This window comes from Sinohyriopsis cumingii, chromosome 11, assembly GCF_028554795.1.
Source record: "Sinohyriopsis cumingii isolate HCF-2022 chromosome 11, ASM2855479v2, whole genome shotgun sequence".
NCBI lineage: Eukaryota > Metazoa > Mollusca > Bivalvia > Unionida > Unionidae > Sinohyriopsis > Sinohyriopsis cumingii.
Genome location: NC_142971.1, coordinates 8,411,936 through 8,435,009, shown reverse-complemented (window position 1 = coordinate 8,435,009; position 23,074 = coordinate 8,411,936). Strand labels below are relative to the sequence as shown.

At 42.4% G+C, this 23,074-nt stretch overlaps 1 protein-coding gene across 1 annotated transcript; it reads right to left on the bottom strand.

Annotated features, from left to right (window-relative positions):
- Nucleotides 1-17,743: 17,743 nt before the first annotated feature.
- On the bottom strand, nucleotides 17,744-22,792 carry LOC149787582 (uncharacterized). Its single transcript, XM_089973754.1, has 2 exons — nucleotides 22,618-22,792; nucleotides 17,744-20,542 (listed from the first exon to the last, which is right to left on the bottom strand). The coding sequence occupies exons 1-2, from the start codon at nucleotides 22,698-22,700 to the stop codon at nucleotides 17,842-17,844; spliced, it is 2,784 nt and encodes a 927-aa protein (XP_089829880.1). The 5' UTR covers nucleotides 22,701-22,792; the 3' UTR covers nucleotides 17,744-17,841.
- Nucleotides 22,793-23,074: the final 282 nt, after the last annotated feature.

Below are 23,074 nucleotides of genomic sequence, written 5' to 3'. Positions count from 1 at the left end.
CCCAGGCTGCGATGATGCAGAAAATACACACAATATTGTCCACACACCAAGGAATCTGTGCCTTGTAATTTCACATTATTGAATCGGGTGGTCTGAGCATTTCTTCTCATAAAGTCAATGATATCGTCTTCCAAAGGAGGCAATCCGTACGAATCGAAATATTCCACACATCCTTCTTGAGGAAAGTAGACGGCTACCCAGTGGGTTCCTGGGAGATGACTGTCGTCCGTGTTGATCACATAAGCTAGATGGTCTTCAGGATTCCAAGAAGCCGTGTACGAACTGTGGTTCAAAAGGTAATAAAGTTCCCAGGTATCCATTGATTTTTGTTTTTTTTTTCTTCACAGGTAATGATAAGTCATCAATTCGATCCTGACTTTTTGCTTGAAAATGTCTGACAAGTAAAAGGCGTTTGGCTCCGACTTCTTATTCTGGTCAAAGAGAGATTCGATGCGACGGCGCTCCAGAGACGTTAATGGAGGAGAAGAATGTTTATCCAAGCCTTTATACCACTCGTTCAACACGAATTCTATTTCGATGACACCCCAAGCTTTGTCCAGATATTCGTCCAATTTTTCTTCTTGGCTCAACATCAGACTTTTGTCGTGTTGAATTTGACTGGGATGATCGTTGTGACATCCATAGCACTCTTCCTTGATCAATTCTTTCATTACATCTGTCAGGAATGTTGCAAAACAGGAGACTAAATGGGCTTCTTGTTCTGGCCATCTTGACTTCATCATGATAACTTCTTCGTCTTGGGATTCTTCTTCTTCTTCTTCCATGGTCTCCTCACATTCCATCTCCAAAGTTTCTCCACTAGGTAAAGAGGGATAACAGTCTTCCATGGCTTCTAATAGTCTAGAATGACTTCTCTCAAACTGTTTATTTATGTGGTATTATCGAATTCTGCATACAGGATGACGTTCACTGGCTCTGGCAGAGGATTTGGAAACTGAAGTTCCACACGCATCTGGCAAGATTTTATAGGATGGAAATGTCCCTCGTCGCTGCCCTGGTCAGGAGTGAAATCGAAGGCCCACAAAGCATATCCTCCTGCGTAATCCTCGTGCGTAATGCCGTGACTGGTGTTGGTACCTAATTGTCCGGTGGCTTCGTACAGGGACAAGTACGATCTCAAGTAATTCTTCTTGGTAAAGTCAGGTTCAAAAGGTCTGGTACACAAGGTCTTGCCATCGCGACTGACTTCGATTTTCTTAACGTCGAAGTGTTGAAAGTGGAAAGGATTTTCAGTGAAGGCTCCGTTGAAGGCTCAATTCTCGACCATACCAAGGATTAAACGCTTGGGAAACTGTCCTTGAAACAGATGATCTTCGATCAAGGAATGATGGCTAGCGGGAATGGTGAACGTTTTCACTTCCACACGTCGTATGGGATACTTGGCGGTCGTTCTGCTCAACGTCTGACTCATGTCATTTCCCACTTTAGGTAACACTTCCACGCGTCGTACGTAGAGTTTGGCCTCCTCGATTTTGCTTTTGGGATTGACGCCAGCACTATCAGTCAACAAATGGAAAGCGGTACTGCTACAATTCGGTCTCAAGCGGACATTTACAACGTTCAGCAAATATTTCTCTTGCAACCATATGTCCAAATGCAAACGATCCATCAGTTCTAGATTCTGTTCATTTAATATTTTGTCTCTTCGTTCTAAAAATCCCGCATTGTGTGGTGTTTTGCTTGAATCAGGTTCGGTTTCGTTAAACTCGCCCGCATCGTCAGGATCCCGTAACACGCAGGCATTGAGATGGGTGTTCTTGGCGTCTATTCCGTACGTCAAGAGATTTTCCACGTAGGCACGGCAAGGGTAAGTACCCATGCTGCTGCTGACCAGTTTGTCATTCAAGTACAAGTCCACTGAGCTGAACAAGGAATGCATGAAATTGTTGACGGGAGCTACTTTCTCGTCTACTATAGTATCTCCTCCCTTATCTAGAACTTTGACTTTCAGGTACAAGTAACTGCTATTCAGATCGATGTAATCTTCGGGCTGTCCTTTGATTTCAAACTCGATGGGAGCGGAATCTGTCAATGAGGAGACAGGGTGAAATTCCACCCATTGGGATTCTTGCATCGTCATCATGGTAGGTGGCATGGCAAACAGATCCAGTTCCGACTTGGAACAGGCGCATGACTCTCGGTGCATCATTTTTTTCTGTGTCTCAATAATCAAAAACGTCTAAGTCTCGAACGGTTCTTCTTTTCTTTGTCTTTCTAGCTTTAGAAGTGTGAAGTCTGGTGAAAGGGTGTTTTCTTCGTCGTCTCTTTCTGCCTTGTCCTTGCTGAATGCCTGACTCGGTAGTGTGCAGGGCTTTTATAGGTGTTTCTCGTCGACCCAAAAGGTCTTTACCCGTTTGCAGCAAGACATTTTTGCCAGCCCTCATGAAGGCTTCTTTAGGGTTTTGTTTGTCGATGATGACATTTTGGAGAAATTCTTTGCCTTACGTCAGTGCCGCATCTTTCAAGGCGTGCAATCCGCGTGTTACCATCGGTTTCAACACCGGAACCACCGAACGAAAGGCCGATTTCAGCATATCTCCTAAACCATGTCCTCGCTGTCGTGCAACCCCTCGGTACACTGGATACATGACTTACGAGTCGTGAGAGAACCGTTTTCGAAAATGGAGTTTCACCGTGACTTTTCCTTTGGTGAATGGAATATTTTGTCCCAGATCTCCTTTTATAGCAATGTTGACCGTGTCCAAATAAGACTTACTGACAGGTAAATAGTGAGGATGTACAAACTCGCGGTGGACGTGATAAGTGTTTCCACTTTCCTGGTCATCGTTCGTGGTAGAATTCACTTTGAAAGGAATGACACGCAGTAACGGTACGGAGGTGTGTCCCACCACGTTGTACTCCACCACATCGGAGTACACAAACATCAAATTCAGTCCCTGGTTCAGTTCTACCGGGAAACGAAAATACCTCGCAAAATGCGCGTTGTTGTCAATGTCTGCCATGTGAATCTTTTTGGTCTGCTTATCCGTGACCATATTGAGGTCTCCACCCAAAATGTCATACAATTCAGGGCAAAATTTAATACGAATACTTTTTTCCTCACTTTCAAATTTGATGAGTAGACGGTGAGACAGTTGATGGTACTCAATGGTGACACGTTTTTTTAGTTCGGTCAGAACTTTGTCAAATGTTGCATGGAATTTGTCAGCGATGGCCTCCACCAAATGTTGACCACTAAAATAATGGCCTGGGTTAATTTTAAAGTGATAAACGTAAAAAGGAGGAGAAGGGTCACTGCTGCTACGGGGTATTAGGGTCTTCGCAAGTGATTTATGTTGAGGAGTGGTCACCATGGTTTGCTGCACCTTTGGGTCGAGAATTTCGATGTCAAAAGTGTTTTGAGTTTCAGTGATGTTTTTGATTTGTGTTGGGTAAATCATTTCTACCAAAGCCACTTCCCAATGGGCTTCGTGATCTAATGGGATGGCCTGAGGTAATTTGGCCGTGTAGCAGCACAACGTGTTGTGGGGAAACACCTCCATGGAACTGTCACTGGGTAAGGTTAAGTAAAATTGGTTTTGGTGACTCATAATTCCAGAGTTCTGTGGCTGTCCGAGGGGTTACTGGACGTTAGAGGTGTGTCTCCGCCCAAAATGGGGTTCTGGTTGTGGTTGTTGTTGGAGTGGTGACTGGGACTGGCACTGGACACAAGGTTCCCGTGGTTCCCGTTCGAGGAGAATTTCAGGGAGGGATTGGGAAGCAGGTAACCGATGCAACTGCTCAATAAAATGGTCCACAATTGTTTGTCTCCTTGTTGCAAACTCAAATTGGCAATGGCTGCCCCGATAACACAATACAGCACGAAGATTTGGCAGAAAAAGACGATTTGCATTTTAGGCACACGTTCTCCACACCACACCCACAAGGGTTGTTTTTGTAAATCTTGCAGAGAAGAACTGGGTGAAGGAGTGGTCGACGTAGCTGCGTCTGTGTGAAAGGGCATGATGGTCACTTCTTTTTATAGTCGATGACTTGTGAAGCGTCGATCCAAGAATCAAAACTGGGTGGATATCCTTTCCAACGTACTTTGACTTCTTTGACACGTCGTTTGCCCACTTTACGGGTTCTGCGTTCGAGAATGCTTTCGATGTCGTACACGTCGTCTTCTTTTTTGGTGACACGTTGTAACTCGGGCAAATAAAACGTTCCTTTGAGCACTTCTCCGTTCATGTCTTCCAATTTATAGACGGCAGGATGACGGCCATGCACTCGTCCAGTGACACGAAACAATTCGGTCGTCCAGTTAGGTAAGTAACCTTTGTCGAAAGTGCGTTTGGTTTTGCCAATGTGCACCCAATCTCCTACGTCCAACACTCCACTTTTCTTGGGGACAGCCCTCGTCGGGGACGTACCAAACAGGCGCTCAAACACCAGCACTTCGTTTTCGGGAGTCACTTCTTGCGGGGCACGTCCGATGCTTCGATGGTAAGATTGGTTGTACGCTTGCACCAGGTGCGGTAAGATGTCGATGTACTTCAGAGTGTGGTGATGCGTAAAATATGTCCACATGCGTTCTTTCAAAGTGCGTTGAAAACGTTCCACGATGCTGGCTTTGGTTTCGGGATTCTCGGTGGTAAAAAAATGAATGTCACGTTTCTTTAATTCTTTTTGGAAAGCTTGGTTCAGAAATTCGGTGCCTTTGTCCGTTTGCCATCGAAGAGGGTGACGACCGCTTTGTTTCAACACCCGTTGCAGGGCTCGCACTAACTCGCTGCTCGATTTGGAAGTCAAGGGCACGACCCAGGAAAATTTGGAAAAGACGTCGATGACACAAAACAAATATTTGTAGCCACGATTGTAGCTGGGCAAATGAGAGACATCGGCTAAATCGGCTTGCCATTGATGATCGATGCCTTCCACTCGGGTGCGACTTCTGGCAAACTTGCGTCGAATGGGTTTGTGTAAAGTGTAAGTAGCTTGCTCTTGTAACCATCGTCGCACTTGAGGTAAACGAAGACTTTTCAGTCGAGTTTTGGCAGCACGATACAATTTTTGAACTCCTGCGTAACCTGCAGGATGAGAGGGATCGTAGTAAATGCTGGCTAACACTTTTTCTATTTTTTGTTTGTTTGTTTGTTAATAAGGCACCCACTCTTGGAAGATGCTACTCTTTTTGTCTTGGGGTACTTTCTTGGATTGCAATGCTTTGCGTGTGCGACCGGCAATAGGTGTCGAGGAGGATGAGAATGAGGATGTCAGAACAGGGGATATTTTTTCTTGTTTCACTTCTGTCTTCACTTTCTTTTTCTCTTGTGATGAAGAAGGGGTGGTCATATCTTTTTAATCCATCCAATTCTGGAGGTAGGTGGTGTTGTTAACTTGCGTACTTTTTCTGGTGGAGTTTTAAACCCTTCCTCTTCTTCTTCTCCTTTTCCTTTCTTGGTGACTGGTAGCGGTGGTGGTGGTACTGGTGATGGTGCTGGACTTTTCATCAAGGTCTTAAAATCTTTCAGAGTGGGTAGAGCTGTTTCGTCTAAAGCTTTCTGGTGAAAGAGTTGCAGTCGTTGCAAGAGTTGACCGTACTTTTGCGATTTTTCTGTTTCGGACAAATCTTGGCGATCCATCAAGGACTGCAATTCGTGTTGTAACTGGGACATCTCGCTCAAATGGGGATTGGGAGGTAAATGCGGGGTGCGTTGTTCTTGCCAACGATGGTATTCCATCCATCGTTTGTAAGGCACTAAAGCTAGTTTTCGTCCTTCCATGGGGTTGTCAGAGGTCGATTCTGAGATCTTGGGACTTCAAAGCCCTTTTTATCTTGCTCCCACCAGTCCTCCCAACATGGTTCCCAAGACTCCTTTCAGCAATGGACCTAACAAGAGGGGCAAAATACCTCCACGTTGGACCAACATCTTCTTCTTTTGACGAATGGGAATTTTCTTTTGAACCATTTGGCGAAGAACGTGACGATGTTTGCCTAAGCATTGTTTCTGGTGTTTGGACAAAGGGATCGTGCCTTTCAGGACGTTCAAACAACATTTGCACATGGTATCGACGACCTCTTTGGAGGCTGATTGAATGAGTTTTTTTCGTAGGGGTGGAGAAGCTTTGGACAGGACAGATAACATGTCCCCATGTTTGACTAAACGAGGAGGCAGTCCTTTCCTTTTCTTTCCTTGGATTTTAGAAGAGGGATGTTTTCTGGAGGGTGACATCTTTGAGTCTTCAGCACCAAAAACACTGATACCCCTACTTAGTCTACGTAGTCACAGGCCTTTTTTATACTGGAACGCGTCGCCACTGGTTGTCTTTACGGCGTATCAACTTCAGGACAGGCATGACACGTCGTGCAGGGGTACGTAACGGACTAAATCGAGCCAGTTCTTGCTTGGACAAATCCAGTAAACTTTGTAACATGCCCGATCTTTCTTGGACTTTGATTTTGGGCGAAGGAACTTTGTGAGCAGCAGCCACTGCCACTAAATTGGAGGGTCCTGCCACTGGGGAAGTTCTTGGGTTTATCAACGAAGAAGTTCTTGGTGTGATCAACGTCTCCAAGTACTCTTCAGTTCTTGGCGACATCAACGGGGAAGTGAATGAACCTGAGGGTACCGGAGACGCGGTCACCGCCTTTGCAGGTCGTGGTTTGCGACTGTAAGGTTGCGTCCTGGCCGAAGTGCCTCTCTTGCGACTAGTTTTCTTCTGTGGGCTTTTCTTTTTCTGGGGACTTTTTCTCTGTTTCTTTTTCTGGGGGCTTCTTTTCTTTTTCCGGGGTGGTGTCTGGTAAGAGGAGGGTCCCGCCACTGGAGAAGTTCTCCTTGGGGACCTGGTCTTTTTCTTCTTCTTGGAACTTCGTTTGACTTTTTACTTAGGGAGAACTTTGGGGGCATTAGGATCCCATCCTAAGAGAGAGCGAATGATGACCCCTCCTAGAGTACCGCTCCCTCCAGGTTTCAAAATGATTTGTTTTTTGGTTTGAGTGTCGATGCGGAGATCGGCCAGTTGGGTCAAAGCGACTTTGTTTCGATCAAAAAAGCGTTTAGTTTGATGAGGAATCTGAATGATCCCTTGGAGTAATTAACGTGCCGTCACCGTGAACCATCGTAAGACTTCTTTGAGACTAGCTTCTAAGACACGAGCCCGTATTTGTGGATTGTTTTTATGACTGATGCCATACAAGGCACGAATCAATTTGACGGGAAGATGCGACTGAAGGGACGTCATGTTCAAAAACTGTGTGAGACAGACGAAAAGGGTATGAGGTTTTTATAGATTTTTTCATGGGGAGTGAAGTTAAGTCGAGGACGGAGACGTGTACAGGACAGGCCCTCCGTCTTGGTACAAGTGGTGAAACAAGTGGGTACGAAATCGCAAATCATCGGGGGTCGTAGGTTTCAAATCAACGAGTAAATAGGCGTGTGGAGCTTGAGTGCCATCGTCGTACGCCTGAGTCAGCCAAGGCGTTCCTAACTGTTTGGCTAAGACTTGCACTTGCGATTTATCTCGAGGGCTTTTAAACAAGACCACGTAATGCGCATTGAGACTGATGGTGCGATGGGCTTTACTTTGTTGAAACAAATTTTGGGTGATGTAAACGACACTGGCATTACGGTGATGCCCTTTGCTCGTGAACCACAGTTTAATTTCTTCTTCGTCTTCTCCTAACATGTCGTCGAAAATGACCAAATGGGTTTGACGGGAGTCAGAGACGATGCCGTCGTCTTCTTTAGGAATGCCTTCCACAAACACGATGGAATCGCCTTGACTTTCTCGCAAGAGGCTGTACGCCGATTGCCACTCTTTGTAACATCACACGATGCGTTGAGGTGGACGATCGATCAAATGATGTTTATGTTCGATCAAACGTTTGACGAATTCGGTTTTGCCTGAACCGCTAGGTCCAGCAATGAGCATGTTAAAGGGATGGCGAAGATACAAGGCCTCCCAACTGGCACGATCTAAGTGTTCGTCGATGACTTTGACAGTAGAGGAAGAGGGAGCAGAGACAGCAGAAGTAGCCATAGTGTCAGGAATGTCATTTGTGACACGAAAACAGACAAGACGAGAGTTTATATACTTTTTTTCAGAACACGTTTATTGAATGTTTTAAACATGAATACGAAATACAAAAATACATAAAAGCCAAAGGCTTAAGTACAACGATAAAAGGCACATGATAACCATCAACGTGGAATAAAAACAAGTGTCTGTACAACATGTTTTGGGTAAAGTTCTGACCAGTTCTATAGGGGGTAAGGTCACACAAGTGTCCTCCTGGAATGACCTTTCAGGCATGTCCACGACAGTCCTGTCCTGGGTGACGGTTTCTTCTGGCACCGTCACTAACACAGGTTGAAAAGTGACTTTTTTCCTTGAACAACTCTCGTGCATACTGGGCCACTTCTTGGGTCCAAGCCTCAAAAACCCCTTTTTTCCAGTCACGGACATCTGTCCAATGGGGGTGTAAGTCACAAGTTACACACACACATCGTCATACACGTCTTGGGTAGCTAAAAGTTGACGAATCTTTTTTTCCCGTAGATGTCGAGAAGTATCCAGATGAAAACGCAAAGCTTTGAGCAAAAGGAGTTTTTCGTGACCATTTAAGGCCATTGAGGTGGTAAGTACTGATCGTAAAGAGTCCACAAAGAATCGGCTGGTAAACGAAATCCCAGAAAACAAGTCACTAAGACACACACCACTTGTCGACCCAAATTGGATGGATACAGTTCTTGTAATAATCGATGGTAATGATCCACGGTTTGAATATGGTCATTGAGTTCCTTCCACGGAATCTGTTGGATGACATGTGACATAAACCGTGGCATGACAGCCTGTTTTTATATTCTCTTTTTTTCGGATGCAATAGACGTACTTTCTAGCCAGAGATCTTCGTTCTCCAGTAGGGAATCTAAATCTTGCATACTGTAACCGAAACGTGAGAGTTTGTTTAGAAGTTTCCTCTTCCGCTAAGTAGATTCCACGTAAAATATGTTGGTAATTCTTTAACTTGTCTTCCTCAATGCGTTGCAGTAGGTGAATCTCGAAGTAATCAAAATGATCAACACGTGGATCATCGGGGCCCTGGAAGTATTGAACAAGGTCTGACCACTGAAACAATTTCTGACGAATCAGTTCTCTTATACCATTCAGGTACCAGTGGTTAAAGATCTGGTGACGTAACGGATGCAATTGTTCTTTACGTTGGACTTGTATTTTCACCAGCTCTCGGTAAATCCTTTCTCTCAACTCCTCAGGCAAGCCCAAAATGTTCTCTTGTAAAGTATCCATAAGTATATACACTGTTTTTGGAATCCTTGGGTGGTGGCCAATAGCCTCGTTTACCTTTGTGCCTGATGTAATATCCACTCATAATCAGTCTTCTTGTACTTTGGAACAGAGCATAATTTAAAAACGGATGAATAACTTTGCGTTTGCGTTTCGCTTGTATTTTGATCAGTTCTCGGTAAATGCGTTCTTTCAATTTCACATGCAAAGCACGAATGTTCTCTTGTAAAGTATCCATGAATAGATCATACTAAATCCTCTTTTGTCTGACACAACTAATGTACCGTTTGCACAGACATGGTTTTACTTCAGTGTCGAATTTAAATCGTTTAGTTACTAATTTACACATTACAATTCGTTCAGAAGTTTCCTCTTTCACTAAGTTGACATTGTGTACAAGATGTTGGTAATTCGTTAACTCTTCCTCTGGAATTCGATGCAGTACGTTTACAATGTAGTAGATAGAATCATCCATACCAAACCAATTCTTTTTATAGCCAGGGGATCGTTGATCAATGTCTGTCCAATGGAACACTTTCAACTGAATCAGTCCTTGTATAGCATTCAGGTACCAGTGGTTCAAACACAAGGTGACGTAACGGATGCAACTGTTCTTTACGTCTCACTTGTATTTTGACCAGCTCTCGGTAAATCCTTTCTCTCAACTCCACAGGCAAAGTGCGAATGTTCTCTTGTAAAGTATCCATAAACAGATTATGGTAAGTTACGTCAATGTCTCGGTCCCACTAAGGGTAAGTAATGACAATTCGGTGACCATCGAGCATGTTCTACGTAGGCCGAATCTTGTGGTTCCCAGTGGTGAAGTGACATACCGCAACTGAAGCACTTGACTTTATCTCCTTCGCCCAAGTAGAACAATCCGGCTCTGGTTAATTCTTCGGGGGTCGGTCCTCCCAGATACTTAGGCCATTTTCCTTTGAACGATTGAAGACGATTTTCAAAGTCGCAGTATTCCGACAAACGCACAGGAAACGAATATTCGTCTTTCACAGGTTCGTTTCGATGAGGGTTGGGTGACATGAACAGGAGTTTGCTCAGGGCTGGATGACATCCGTAGGGAGGTAGACGTGAAGGTGAACATTCACCTTTAAAACGAAACCCAGTAAAATGTCCAAGAGGACGAGCGGCATCGCTTTCGCATCCCTCAGGTTTGACACGCACAGCATCACTTTCCATGATAGGGGTAGTGAGAACAAAGTTCCCATGATGCTTTACGGCATCGCTAAGGTAACAGCGTACAGCATCGTTTCCATCGCAAGGCTCACAATCGCATTCCACTTCAGATGCCCCAAACTTGAATTGTGCCTTTCTAAACTTGTTTTGTGTTTCTCTGAAAGTATTCATCTTGTTCGCTTGGTCTTGGTAGTCACAATGAACTATCGATCTTGCCTAGGGTTCCTTTTTATATACAAAGCAATACCGACGTGTCCATACGGTAAGGTGAAATGATTGGGACGTCTCACTCTCTTCTGGTACACGATTTGATAGACTTTTTCCAGGGATCGACTGACGATGTGGTGAGTGGGTAAACGTACAATCTTGTTGGGTTGATAGGTGGTCACTTTAAAGTGTTCATCCTCTCCCGATTGCAAGGCTTCTTTCAATACCCCAAAGTTGACCACACGACTGGTACGATAATTCAGAGTCAATCCTTTCACTTTACACTTCGTTTGCAATTCTCCTTGTGGGTCCCGGTATTCGTAGCCGTAATTTTCTGGACCGCCACTGACGAAACTTAGAATCTTGTCGTCGGGATGCTCGTCTGTCCAGGCTCCTAAACGGTCTCCTGCCATGTCCGGGTGCTGTTGACTCGGGTGATGGATGTAAATGCAGTTGTCCGTGTCAAAGTACAGGACGCGTTCCCCTAACAGTTCTAAAGCTCCGTACAATTTTAAGCGAGCATGAGCTGTCACGTAAGCCGCAATGATGACATTTCCAAAAGGGTCGTCTTGTACAAAGTCCAGATCTTCTTCGTAATTGACCAAGATCAAATCCTCGCGAACGACGTCCACGTGTTTCATGAATTTGGTTTTGTCGTGAATCATCTGAAAGTAGCGGGAAGGTTCTGTCAAATACTCCGTCTTGGGTAAACACGGACGTTGTGCCATTTTACCCCACAAGCAATTTAACATCACTTTGGCAAACGATCGCCTGCCTTCGTTTTTCTCGATGTGATCTGAAGTAATGCCTTCTTGTGCCCAGTATTTCACTTTGAATGTCTTTTGGTCTTCGGGAGTGTGACACCAGGAAGGATAGCCACTGGCTTCTTGTTTCAGTTTCAAAAAGGCATCCACGTAGTCGGCGAAAATGCCTTTCTGACTGGGGTCACCCTTGTGGTATTGTTGTGTCTTGGGAAAGTAACAAATTTCGTACACTTCTAACAGTTGATATCCCATGTCCAGGGCTTTGAACAATTCTACGCTGACCCAGGTTCCCGTCAAAGCCCGTTCTTCCTGGGTGTGCTGACAAGGCTGATCTTGGTTGCACGTTTCGGCACAAGTACGGTACAAAGGAAACATCAGTTTTCCTTGGCAATGGTGAGGTAAGACGGGATGGTACAAGTCCTTGGGAGGCAAAACTTTGCACTTGATCAAGCCTTCGTATTGTCGAATGTTTTTCAGGTCGATGTGTTCCGTGAACAATTGTGGGTGTTCTGCAGGAAAGCGACAATATTTGCATACGTAGGGATACAGCGAACACACGTCCAAGTATTTGATTTCTTCTCCTTTCTCTTCGTCGGCTTGGTACAGCAAACAGGTGGCATTGGTCCTTCCTCCGTACAAACTATCCCTTGGGTTCAGGGGGTCCCTGAACTGGTAACTTTCCACGAGGCGTTTAAATTCGGGATCGGTTTTCAAACGGTGATCGTATTCGTGTTCCCCCTTTCCACCACTTGGTATCCTTCCTGTTCTAACTTTAGGCGTCGCTGACAAGTGGCCTGGTACAAGTCTTCCATGGTTCGTTGTAAAAACTGATTTTTAGTGCCACGGTCAGGGTAACAGACGGGACATCCGTGAAATAAGCAACCGTTAAACTCGTACACGATCTTGGGGTTTTCTAAGTCCCAGCCATCGACCGAATGCGTTCCGATGGTCTTTTCACCACCTCCGTTGCGGGCATGCAGAATCCAATGGTCTTCCTTGTCGCACAAGTAATGTAACCAGCGTAGGGCTTTGACCGAGTATTGACATTTGACATAGTTGGTCGTTTGAGGACTGATGACAGCCACGGTGTTTTCAGGCATGAATTGTTGCCGGTACACTAAGGAACACGCTTTGGCAATGGTGCAAGCTTCTTTCAAAGGATCGACCCCTCCGTGTTCCATGAACAGTTCTCGAAATTTTCCACAGCATCGCCGTAAAATGTCCACGTCGGAACGACAATACTTTAGCATTTCTTCCTGAAAGTCGAAAGGGTCGGAGGCGTGAGCCTGGTAGCAAGCGTAGAAAGCTTTTCGTTGTTCGGTACGCATGTTGTCGGGGTCGTAATAGTGAGCCTCGGGCAAATGGGGTAGAACGGTATATTGATTGGCTTCCGTATCGAAAAAGTGAGGAAAATAACCTTTAGCCATTTCTGTCATTCCAAACGTTTTAGGCATTCGACTCAAAGGTATGGCCAAGTAACTCATCGAATCTTTAAACTGTACTTGTCCCACTTGCATGAAAATGATTTGGACTCCGTTCAAAGTGACTTTAGGACGTTCGGTGCCATGTTCCGTATAGTACCTCAAAAGAAACTGTCCATCGTATCCGGAGAAATTGTGAGCCATCACCGTGGCATGGCGATGACAATCTCCGTAACGTTCGATGTCCTCTTGGCTCCACGTCTTGTCGATGTGGTCTAAGACCCATTGAGCGAGATCGGCTAGCGTGTTGGGTCCCCGAAAGAGTTTTTCACGCCCTCCAGGAATCTTACTGCAGTAAGGGCAATGACTCACGATAGGTTCTTGAATGCACTTTTCGCACGCTCGATGAGCCACGCAGAAAGTAGGAATGTGAATACCGGTCTCTTGCATGCATTCGAAATCGAAAAAGATGAAATTGCCTTTCTTCTTGTGTCCATCCTCTTTCTCTGGTTGGTATTTTTGCACGTAGCACTGGTGTGCCAAGACCACGATGTGGTGACAAATGTGACATTTTTTCTTTCTTTGAATATACGTGTCCCTTGGCACTATTAGTACATAGGCCTTGTCCACACGTGGAGCACAATCTCAGCAGTTGACAAGCGCATTTCTTCTGTGAACCTTGCATCTTCAAATGCTGTTGGTAACAGACAGGGCTGACAAACGTGCGCAGACAAGTGAAACAATGCACTGGTTTTTGTCCTTCGCTCTGACAGGGTGGAGAGGCCAAACATCCTGAGCATTTCGATCCACAATGCTTGTGTTGCTCTCGATTGCTATAGCCATAGTCACATTTCTCATAGGAATAACTGTATCCCAGGAATCCAGTGATAGTGGTAATGGTATCGAAATGGTCATCGTGATGATAGACGTGAATGTATTTTCCATCCTTAAAGTCTTTCCCTCGAAACAACAGAGGCCCACGCATTTCTTGAGGATGCACTTTCAAGGTGTAGCGTGGAGCTAGGGCATCTTGCAATTTTTGCATTTCAGGAATGCCACAGGGTTTGTCTTTGGGCAAGCCAGCTTGTCGTAACAGGAGTTCTGCTTCGTTTCGTTGTTTGGCTCGGTCCGATTGACGAATAGTTTTCCAGGCTCTTTTCCATTCTACCGTGTCGTTCTTGTTGACATAGGTTCGTCCCACCACGATGGCCCTGGCTAAACACATCTGGTCTTGAGGGTTGTGAATTCGGACGAGACTTGTTTTGGTGCTGCGAAGCTCGTCCACCAATAACATCTTTTTGCGTCCAGTCCCTTTAGGAGGAGAGACGTGGGTCATGTCCAGTGTGGCTTTTCCATCGGTGATGTCAAACTGGTCATTGGATTGTTGTACGTGTTGAATCTTGCCCATGACTTTGGAAGCGGTCAATTCTGCAGGAGTGCTAAACTCGATCCAAACAGGGGATTTCAAACCGTCGAGAAATTGGAGTGGCCCTGATAAGGGCCATTATTTGGTGTAGGGGTGAGTTTAAGCAATCAACTTTAACTGTCTTAAGCCTTTGCCACGGCCAAGGCCTACTACTGGACTGCGTAATGTTGATGATGATTTGGTTGAAATCACTAAGGGTGGCACGATAGGCTTAGTCACAGGGTTGGAGTGTTTAGCTCGGGAAGGTCGTATTCTCTTCGGTCGTGATAAAGAAGTCTGATACATTTGTTTCAGACTTCTTAACTCCGCTAAAAAGTCTAACACTACCGTGACCGTTTGATTTTCACCCTCTTGTTTCTTTGCTGCTACTTCTTCTTCTTCTTGTTTTTTTTTCTTACCTCTTCTTCTTGCTGCTGTTGCTGTAGGAGAAAAGCTTGTTCCGCTTCCTTTTGTCGTTGTATAAATTTCTCCAATTCTTCTTTCTGTCTCTGTCTAAAATTCTCCACGTGCGGTAATGAAGAAGGTGACGAAGGTTCCGGAACAAATTCTTGCGAGGTAAGAAAATCCACAAAATCTCAATTTACCTCTTCTGAAAGTAAGTCCGGGTTCCCTTGGGCGGTCTCCACTGCTGGTGCACCCCAATGGATCGTTTTCTGAGTTTCCGTCATGTTGAATCACCGTCGCATAGATTGACTGCACACAGGCGCTAGCGATTCTATATAGATCACGTGACGTCACATACTGCTCTCTTCGGATTGGATGCGGGCTGACTGAATTATGTAACGCGTGTTTGGATTGGTCAATGAACTCAATTCGTTTCAATCCTTCCTCTACCTATAAATAAGCGCAGTTCACTGCATTGATTCACCTGTTCTCGGCGCCTCAAGATGTGGACCAGAGTCGAATCATCCACCCTTGTTTCTTCGATGATGTTTAGGACGGACATGCTAATGTATGTCCGATCCAAGTGGACAGTTGTCCACAAGTCAGACACCAGTCTGTGGATACGAAGAGTGTACGTGGAGAGACAAGGTTGCCTCAAGAGGACTCTTATTTATGGCCCTCGAGTAAGACGCAGCTTGAGGACAAGAAGATGCCGCAGATGCCCTTTATGTTAAGGGCATATTAACATAAATCCAAAGGCCCTTTTCAGGGCCACCCACATCTCTCGAAAAGGGATCGACTTTCAATTGCCTAGCCCTATTTATTTTTTTTATATTTTTTTATTTTTAAAAACAAAAGATAGAGACCCTCCCTGTTTCAATTTTCGCCTGTTCCCTTTCCATAGACCCATCAGGTCGGGACCCTATTAAAATAGGGTCCCGACTCTGTTCCATTTTCAATTCCCCTTGAGGCTAGAGTTGCCCATGATTTTTTCCCATGTTAAATTTCCATTGAGGCTAGGTTTGCCCAAGGGGGGTCTGTAATGCTAATTCCCATTGAGGCTAGGGTGCCCCTATTCACTACTAATATATATTAGGGCTTTAAGAATGTGTTGCTATCTTTTTCTCATAGATTTTTGCCCTTGCTCGGTAAAAGTTTTAATTTTTCTCCACAACTCATTAATATTTACTAACTACGTCTGGACTTTATGATAATAATATAGATCGTTCACGTCTGGACTTTATGATAATAATATATAGATCGTTCACGTTAAGACTTTATGATCATAATATAGATCGTTCACGTCTGGACTTTATGATCATAATATAGATCGTTCACGTCTGGACTTTATGATAATAACAGATCGTTCACGTCTGGACTTTATGATAATAATATAGATCGTTCACGTCTGGACTTTATGATCATAATATAGATCGTTCACGTCTGGACTTTGATAATAATATAGATCGTTCACGTCTGGACTTTATGATAATAATATAGATCGTTCACGTCTGGACTTTATGATAATATAGATCGTTCACGTCTGGATAATAATGTATAGATCGTTCACGTTAAGACTTTATGATCATAATATAAATCGTTCACGTCTGGACTTTATGATCATAATATAAATCGTTCACGTTAAGACTTTATGATCATAATATAAATCGTTCTGGTTAAGACTTTATGATCATAATCTAGATCGTCCACGTCTGGACTTTATGATCATAATATAGATCGTTCACGTCTGGACTTTATGGTAATAATATAGATCGTTCACGTCTGAACTTTATGATAATATATAGATCATTCAGGTCTGGACTTTATGATCATAATAGAGATAATTCACGCCTCGACTTTATGATAATAATATAGATCCTTCTGAGTTCTCTATTAGTACACGTCATTTAATTACACAAATTATATGGACTTAAAATTTTACGAAAACCCTCCACGCCAATTCTTGCATAAACCCCTCAAAATTGTTAAAACAAAAGTCTTGAATAAAAGCAATCACGTATCCCAAATTGAAATATTACTTTTCACTATGCAGCTAATCTAATTTAATAGATTCATGTACTGTACTATGCTCATAGCTTTGTCGATAGAACTGTCTGGCTGACAATTCTACAGATGTAGCGATAACCTCTTTACAAGGCCATACTTGACAGACATCTCCCCTACTTAACCTTGATCTTGCTTATAAAATATAGCAACTACATGTACAGCCGGTTTTGTCAGGACATATTTATGTGGCTAAAATAAATAAATTGTTTACAACTACACAGTTTATATCTCATTAATAAATAGCACTTATTTTATAGCAATTAGCGTAGACCAAACGAAGTAATCGATTATCCATAGGAGAAAGACCTTATGAAGCAAGGTGGGCATTTTACCTTTAAACGTTTAGTTAGTATTCACTGCAAAGTGGATTTGAAAATACAAAGATTGAGGATATGCCCTGGCCTTTTATTAAATTCTTTTGGTGTACATAAGACGAATCTAGTGATATGGTCTTTTATACAAATTTGAGTAGCAAGTGACCCAGAATTTTTCCATACAATTACAGAAGACCACAGCCGGCCGAGGCACCGTTTTAGATAAAACGTTGCAGACTCTGGCAATTTTGAAAGCCATTGGCCATTTATTTCCATACAGTTCTCAAGCTTACTGGCGCAAGTCTTTTTCATAAATTTTGGAAGACTAGTGTTACAATTTTTTTTTTTTAAAATAATGTGCGGCGCAATGGTCTTTGTTAGTTTTCCCCAAAACATTTTGACTTCGTCTGGGACAGATCTGTTTCTTCATTAATATGTGAGGTCTGCTAGTTATTCTTTTTCTCATTTTCATAAATATCTGAGGACCAGTTATCCAGGTCTTCTAAAAAAAAAACAATCTTGAACGACAGTGGCATGGGAAGGGCATGGGCAGGGGGGTGGGGTGGCTAGATTTTCTTTCAAAAATGAAGACTGGAGTATGGGTCACATGCTAGCATATGTCCCAATATCCAAGCTTCGATTACTACTTTGACGAGAACAAATTAGAGACAATTATTTACTTTTCCAGAAATTCAATAAGTTAGCATATTTTTTTATTTATTTACTCTGCTTCTATGAGTAGCATGGCAAGTCGATAAATTACAAAAGCATATCAATGACACCATTGGCCCCTATTATGACCTTATGGAAACAACTGCCCTGACGAGAGCACCAATGCACTTTCTGCATTGTTCATGGAGGTTTAGGGCCTTTGCAAGTATCTGCCTAGGATCCCCGTCTGGATTATTTTCAAAGAGAGAGAAAATGAAGTTTGTAAGGGCGTCCATACGTAGTATTATACTGTTGACGGGTGAACGGTAATTGACAAGTTCTTCAGACTCCAACAACACAGCTGTGTATTCAACCAGATGATGCACCTCCATGTACATGTCTATCAAGTTTTTCAGGAGATGTGGAATTTTTTCGGAATCGCTGCTAATGCGTACCCCTTTAACCACATAATTCCTCAGCTTTTCGCATTCTCCAGCAGGGCACTTCTTGATAAAGTAGTACTTTAACTTTTGAGACAAACTAGGCAATGCTGATTTCATCACTTTTGTTTTCAAAGGATGTCTCTGTGTCCGTTGCTGCAGCGCCAGCCTATACCATTTGTGACGCTTTCGATGCACAAGGATGTCTTCTGGCTGGATGTTGACCAAAGTTGTGTAGGCCGTGCTATTGTAGCCATACTTAAAACAGTCTCCCCCATTGTGCAAGTTTCCTTCCCAGCTTTTGAGACACCCCCAACAGAAAGCCTGTCCACATGGGCACACCATATGAGGACATCCGCCATTTTTTTCAAAGAATCTTTTACAGAAAGGACAATTCTTTCCGCGAACTTCAACCTCTTTGATGACCTCAACTGGAATAATAGATTCGTCGCCACTCTTCCTCAGCTTGTCTCTGTAGGTGGATGCCCTCTCGCAAGGGGCCGGCCAGTGAGCCTCTTGCAAACACTCAAAGCAAAGGGCTAGGCCGCATTCACAATGAACAATTACTGGTCCCTTTAAAGTAGTCTGTAGAACTCTGCCACACCTGGCATTGGGACACCACTTTGCAGCTCGGCCTGCCTCGACATGGTGGTCGTGGCACCTCTTTTGAAATTTCAAAAGGTCATCAAGATTCATTAATGACATCACGGTTCCTACATCAACCTCATTTTCACACTCATATTCTGGACATACCATTTTTCTTGAGCCTTCTTTTATTGACGTCAGCAAGTGCTCTCTCCAGCAGGAGTCACAGAACCAGTGCCCACATTTTAGTAGAGCCGTAGAACGGACGTTGACGCCAAGCTCTTCGTAGCAAATATAACACATAACCTCATCGGGTGCAACTAACTCGTATCCTTCGACTTCAGGCGAAACGTCGTCTTTATTTATTCTGAACATGTTTTTATACAAAAGGCAATCATCAGGTAGATAGCTGCCACACTCCCATTTTGAACAGTCCTTAAGGTTTTGAAAATTGGTCAGTGCTTTTCCAACTATCGGGAAAGTTCTAGGCATAAAAACCTCCTCAGGGAGAGTTTCCATAAAGAACACTGTTCGCTGTATGAGTTCATCAACCGTTGATTCCATAAAATCAAACAAAGTCTCGATCTTCAGAGACCTCAGACATGTGGTCATTTTCATGTTCAGGTGAACTCTGTAAACATGCTCGAGTTGACTGTTTATCTCATTGTTAACATCATGAGAGAATACTAAGCAAGCTAGGATGTGAAACTTCCCAGTTTTGAACACCGAACTTCGCCTTAAATTTTCTGTTATGTCCAGGATGAACTTTCTAGGAATACACTGACCAAATATGATCTTGTCATCAAATTTTTCCCTCAGACTTGGATATGAAATTTCTTCAGTTGAAAGAATGATGTGAACAGGCTCTGTTATGGTTGGATCAATAACTTTAGTTTCAGCCTTATAATTCTTCTTCTCCGTCCCATTCTTGGAGTTTGGTTTGTTGTCTTTTTTAATTTTTCTTTCAATGTAAACGATATTTCTCTTTTCAGTGTTCCCTTGACAAGTACTTTCTTGTACCCTCAAGTTACCCTCACGTTTAAAGTTTTGATCAAAGTGATCTGATGCTCTTAGTGCGCGGGACAAAAGATCGTCGAGCAAGAGATCTGTGGACCCATGATTGAAAGGGCTACTACCTTCTTCCGGATCATCACGTATGTCTTCTTCGTGTACATTAAAGTCTTCTCCATAATCATACATCATATCAAGTTCGTGTTTAACAATATCTGACAGCCCTCGCTTCCTTCCCCTGCGGGCTCTTCGTTTCGACTGGCCGTCTGTTGGGAATAAATAAGGCCGGATATATTTGGCATTATGGCAGATAGAGCTTGTGACTGGAGAAGGATAAAATACTTCATATAGCGTGATCGGCTTTTGTTGGTCGAGGTTTTCGCCCTCGTTATCACCCTCTGCGCCCCCGACTTGCTGATGGCGATTGTGTCTGCTCTTTCTCTTTCTTCGTCCAAATCCAGGCGGTCGTGCATTTAGAATGCTGGCAGCAAGTACGTAACCAGACCTTTTGCGCCTTCCTCGCTTCTCCTTGAGCTGCTTCACTGGTCCAACTGTAGAGTACCATCCAATGCAATTACTTCGTTTTTTAATCTTATGGTACTCAACCAACTGAACACCAAAAGTGCAATCGTCATATTCTCCTCGTCCGATAGATTCTTTCAATAAGCCAGGTAGCGACCATCGCCCTTTCTTGTTTAACGAGTAGGCAACATCGTTTTCTACAACGTCAAGGTCACATAGAACTTGATCAAAGTCAGCGGATTCGTTCGGTCGTCTGACACTGGAGCGAGTTAACACAGCCTCTCTCCTGAAAATAAAGGAAAAAAATAATATTTAGAGGCAGCTCTATTTTCCCCCTTTTTAATAACAAAGAGTTAAGTAGAAAGTATATTTACATAATACTTTCAAAACACAACCATGGTACAGTCACAAGTTTAAGTAATAAGAAAGACTATAAAATATATTTGACGTGTTCCAAAAGAAGAAATCGGTCGTATTATGCATATGTGAATGAGCCCAGGATCTAAGGAGAAAGCTGCAAAGCCAGTTCATCCGAAAAGAAAAAATAAAACCACAAACTTTAAGTGGATAAATTTTTAGTATTCGATAAATTAGAAATAACAATTGTCAACGAATATTATGAAATGTTTAAAGCTCGTGAGATGGTAGAAATACTGGGAAAGGCAAGGAAAGGAGCTTAATCATATGGTCAATGAAAAATAAAATCTGTGAAGTTAATAAACAAGCCAAGTCTTGGATAAGTGCTTCACGATTGTTGATACTGGTAATTTCCAACAATCTTGGTGTATGGGGTACATTACATTATTGCATATAACAGGTTCGAATGATGATGCTGACCTATATAGGAGTGTCCCTTTTTAGTTAGATAGAAACATTTTTTATTCGTATCAGACTGCAACAGATTATATGACTATATAGATATAAATGTTATATCCATCAAGGTTCAGGCTGCTTTAAGAGCCGAGCTGTCAAGACCATATTTATTATTATTGGTGTATTTACACATTTAATTAATTCTTGTCACAATTATTTTTTCTCTTGTAGAGTTTGAAAAGACTATGGATTATGAAGTAAGATATTTAACTTGGTGTGAGGAAAAAAGGCATACGAAGTAACATTTCGAGTAATATGTAAATCCATACATGATAATGAGTTGCCATGAACATTTTCACAACAATAGTTCATTTTGAAAGTTTATGTTAGACTTGTGTAGGGCAAGGTGAGTGTTTATCGCCATTTTTGTTGCAATGTTCCTAACTGATCTGGAGAAGATGTAATGCTAAGATATTGAAATTAATATAACATGGTGATGATGTACGGTGATGATGTACGGTATTTTACTAGTCTAATGAAGATTTTCCAAAGTCCATTCATACGCTACAGCAATATTGTTTACAGTGGAAGTTTGTTATTAATATATCAAAAACATATCTTATAAAATGTATAACTTTTATATTTTTTTAGATGTCTCAACATGTTTATGACAATACATCAGTTTTTTAAAGATATCTGATAAAGTTTATAGTCTTATGTAATAAAAACTTGCAAACTTCGTAACAAGTACACATCTTATAAATATACAATATATCTTATATAATAAACAATTGTATGAGTTATACAATCTATACGCTATCTTATGAAATTTATAAGATGTTTTATATAGTTTATGAGATACCTACCCTTTTTTAGAATATATCAATTTGGCTATTTACCTTCCAATTAGTTGTAACTGCAAGTCGTTATGTAATTTTCAAGTCCCAATGTAAAAAAGTAAATTACCCTCACTACAAAGAGCCTTTATTTATTTCTGCAAACATGATGCAGACGTCACTACTACTACTACTTAGGGCCGGATTAAGGCTTTGGAGGGCCTGGGTCACTTAAGATACGAAGACACTCCTCTAGCTCTACAAATACATCTTGAAATCGGTTCTTAATCTGTCTTTTATGGGTATTAATTAATATGGCTATATTAGGCTGGGTATTAGATGGTTTAGACCTATATATCTTTTCTTTTTAAAACAGGTACCGAGGAGAGGGGCCGCAAACGTAACACGTTGCCCCCGCCCCATTAATCCGTCCCGCTACTAAAACTATATGGTGGCAGTATTATTGGTAGTTGTCCTTGTTTGTATTGACCGTGACAAAGGTAAAAGTTTATGAAGATGAAATAGACTATTGTGTTCACTATCTTTATCATCATGACGACGATAATATGAACGTGTTTACTACTACTAACAATAATAATAATAATAATAATAATAACAAAATAGTATTATTTATTGATTTGTACGTTCTACGTACATGTATGTTTGACGACAAAGACATACAGACAGGCATTTAACGGTTAATATTACGTACCTGTATCGACGCAAGTAACTCGATGTTGGTCCTTTTAGACTGTTACCAGAATGGACTCCTCGTTTACCAATTTTCAGAACCATGTTTGTTTCTTACTCAGTTCTGATCTAGTAACAAGGACTTGAATGAAGCAGTTCAATCGTAATAACCGGAACGCTATTTATACCTGACTAGATTGCGCTCAGTGGTGCAATGTATTTTATTTTAAGCACAACGTGTCACCGATACACGTCTGTGTTGGACGATAAAAATAAACATAGACGTTCGTTTGCGCTTACATCAAACAATCAAGACTTCTTATAAAAGCGAGGGTATACAGGTACAAGAAAAAGGAATTGGTTTGTTTACCCGTATATGATTGTGTTTATGAAGTAGGGGATTCTCATATTTGACGGTAAACAAATAAACTAGATACAGTAATATTATCACACATTCATATATATATATATATATATAT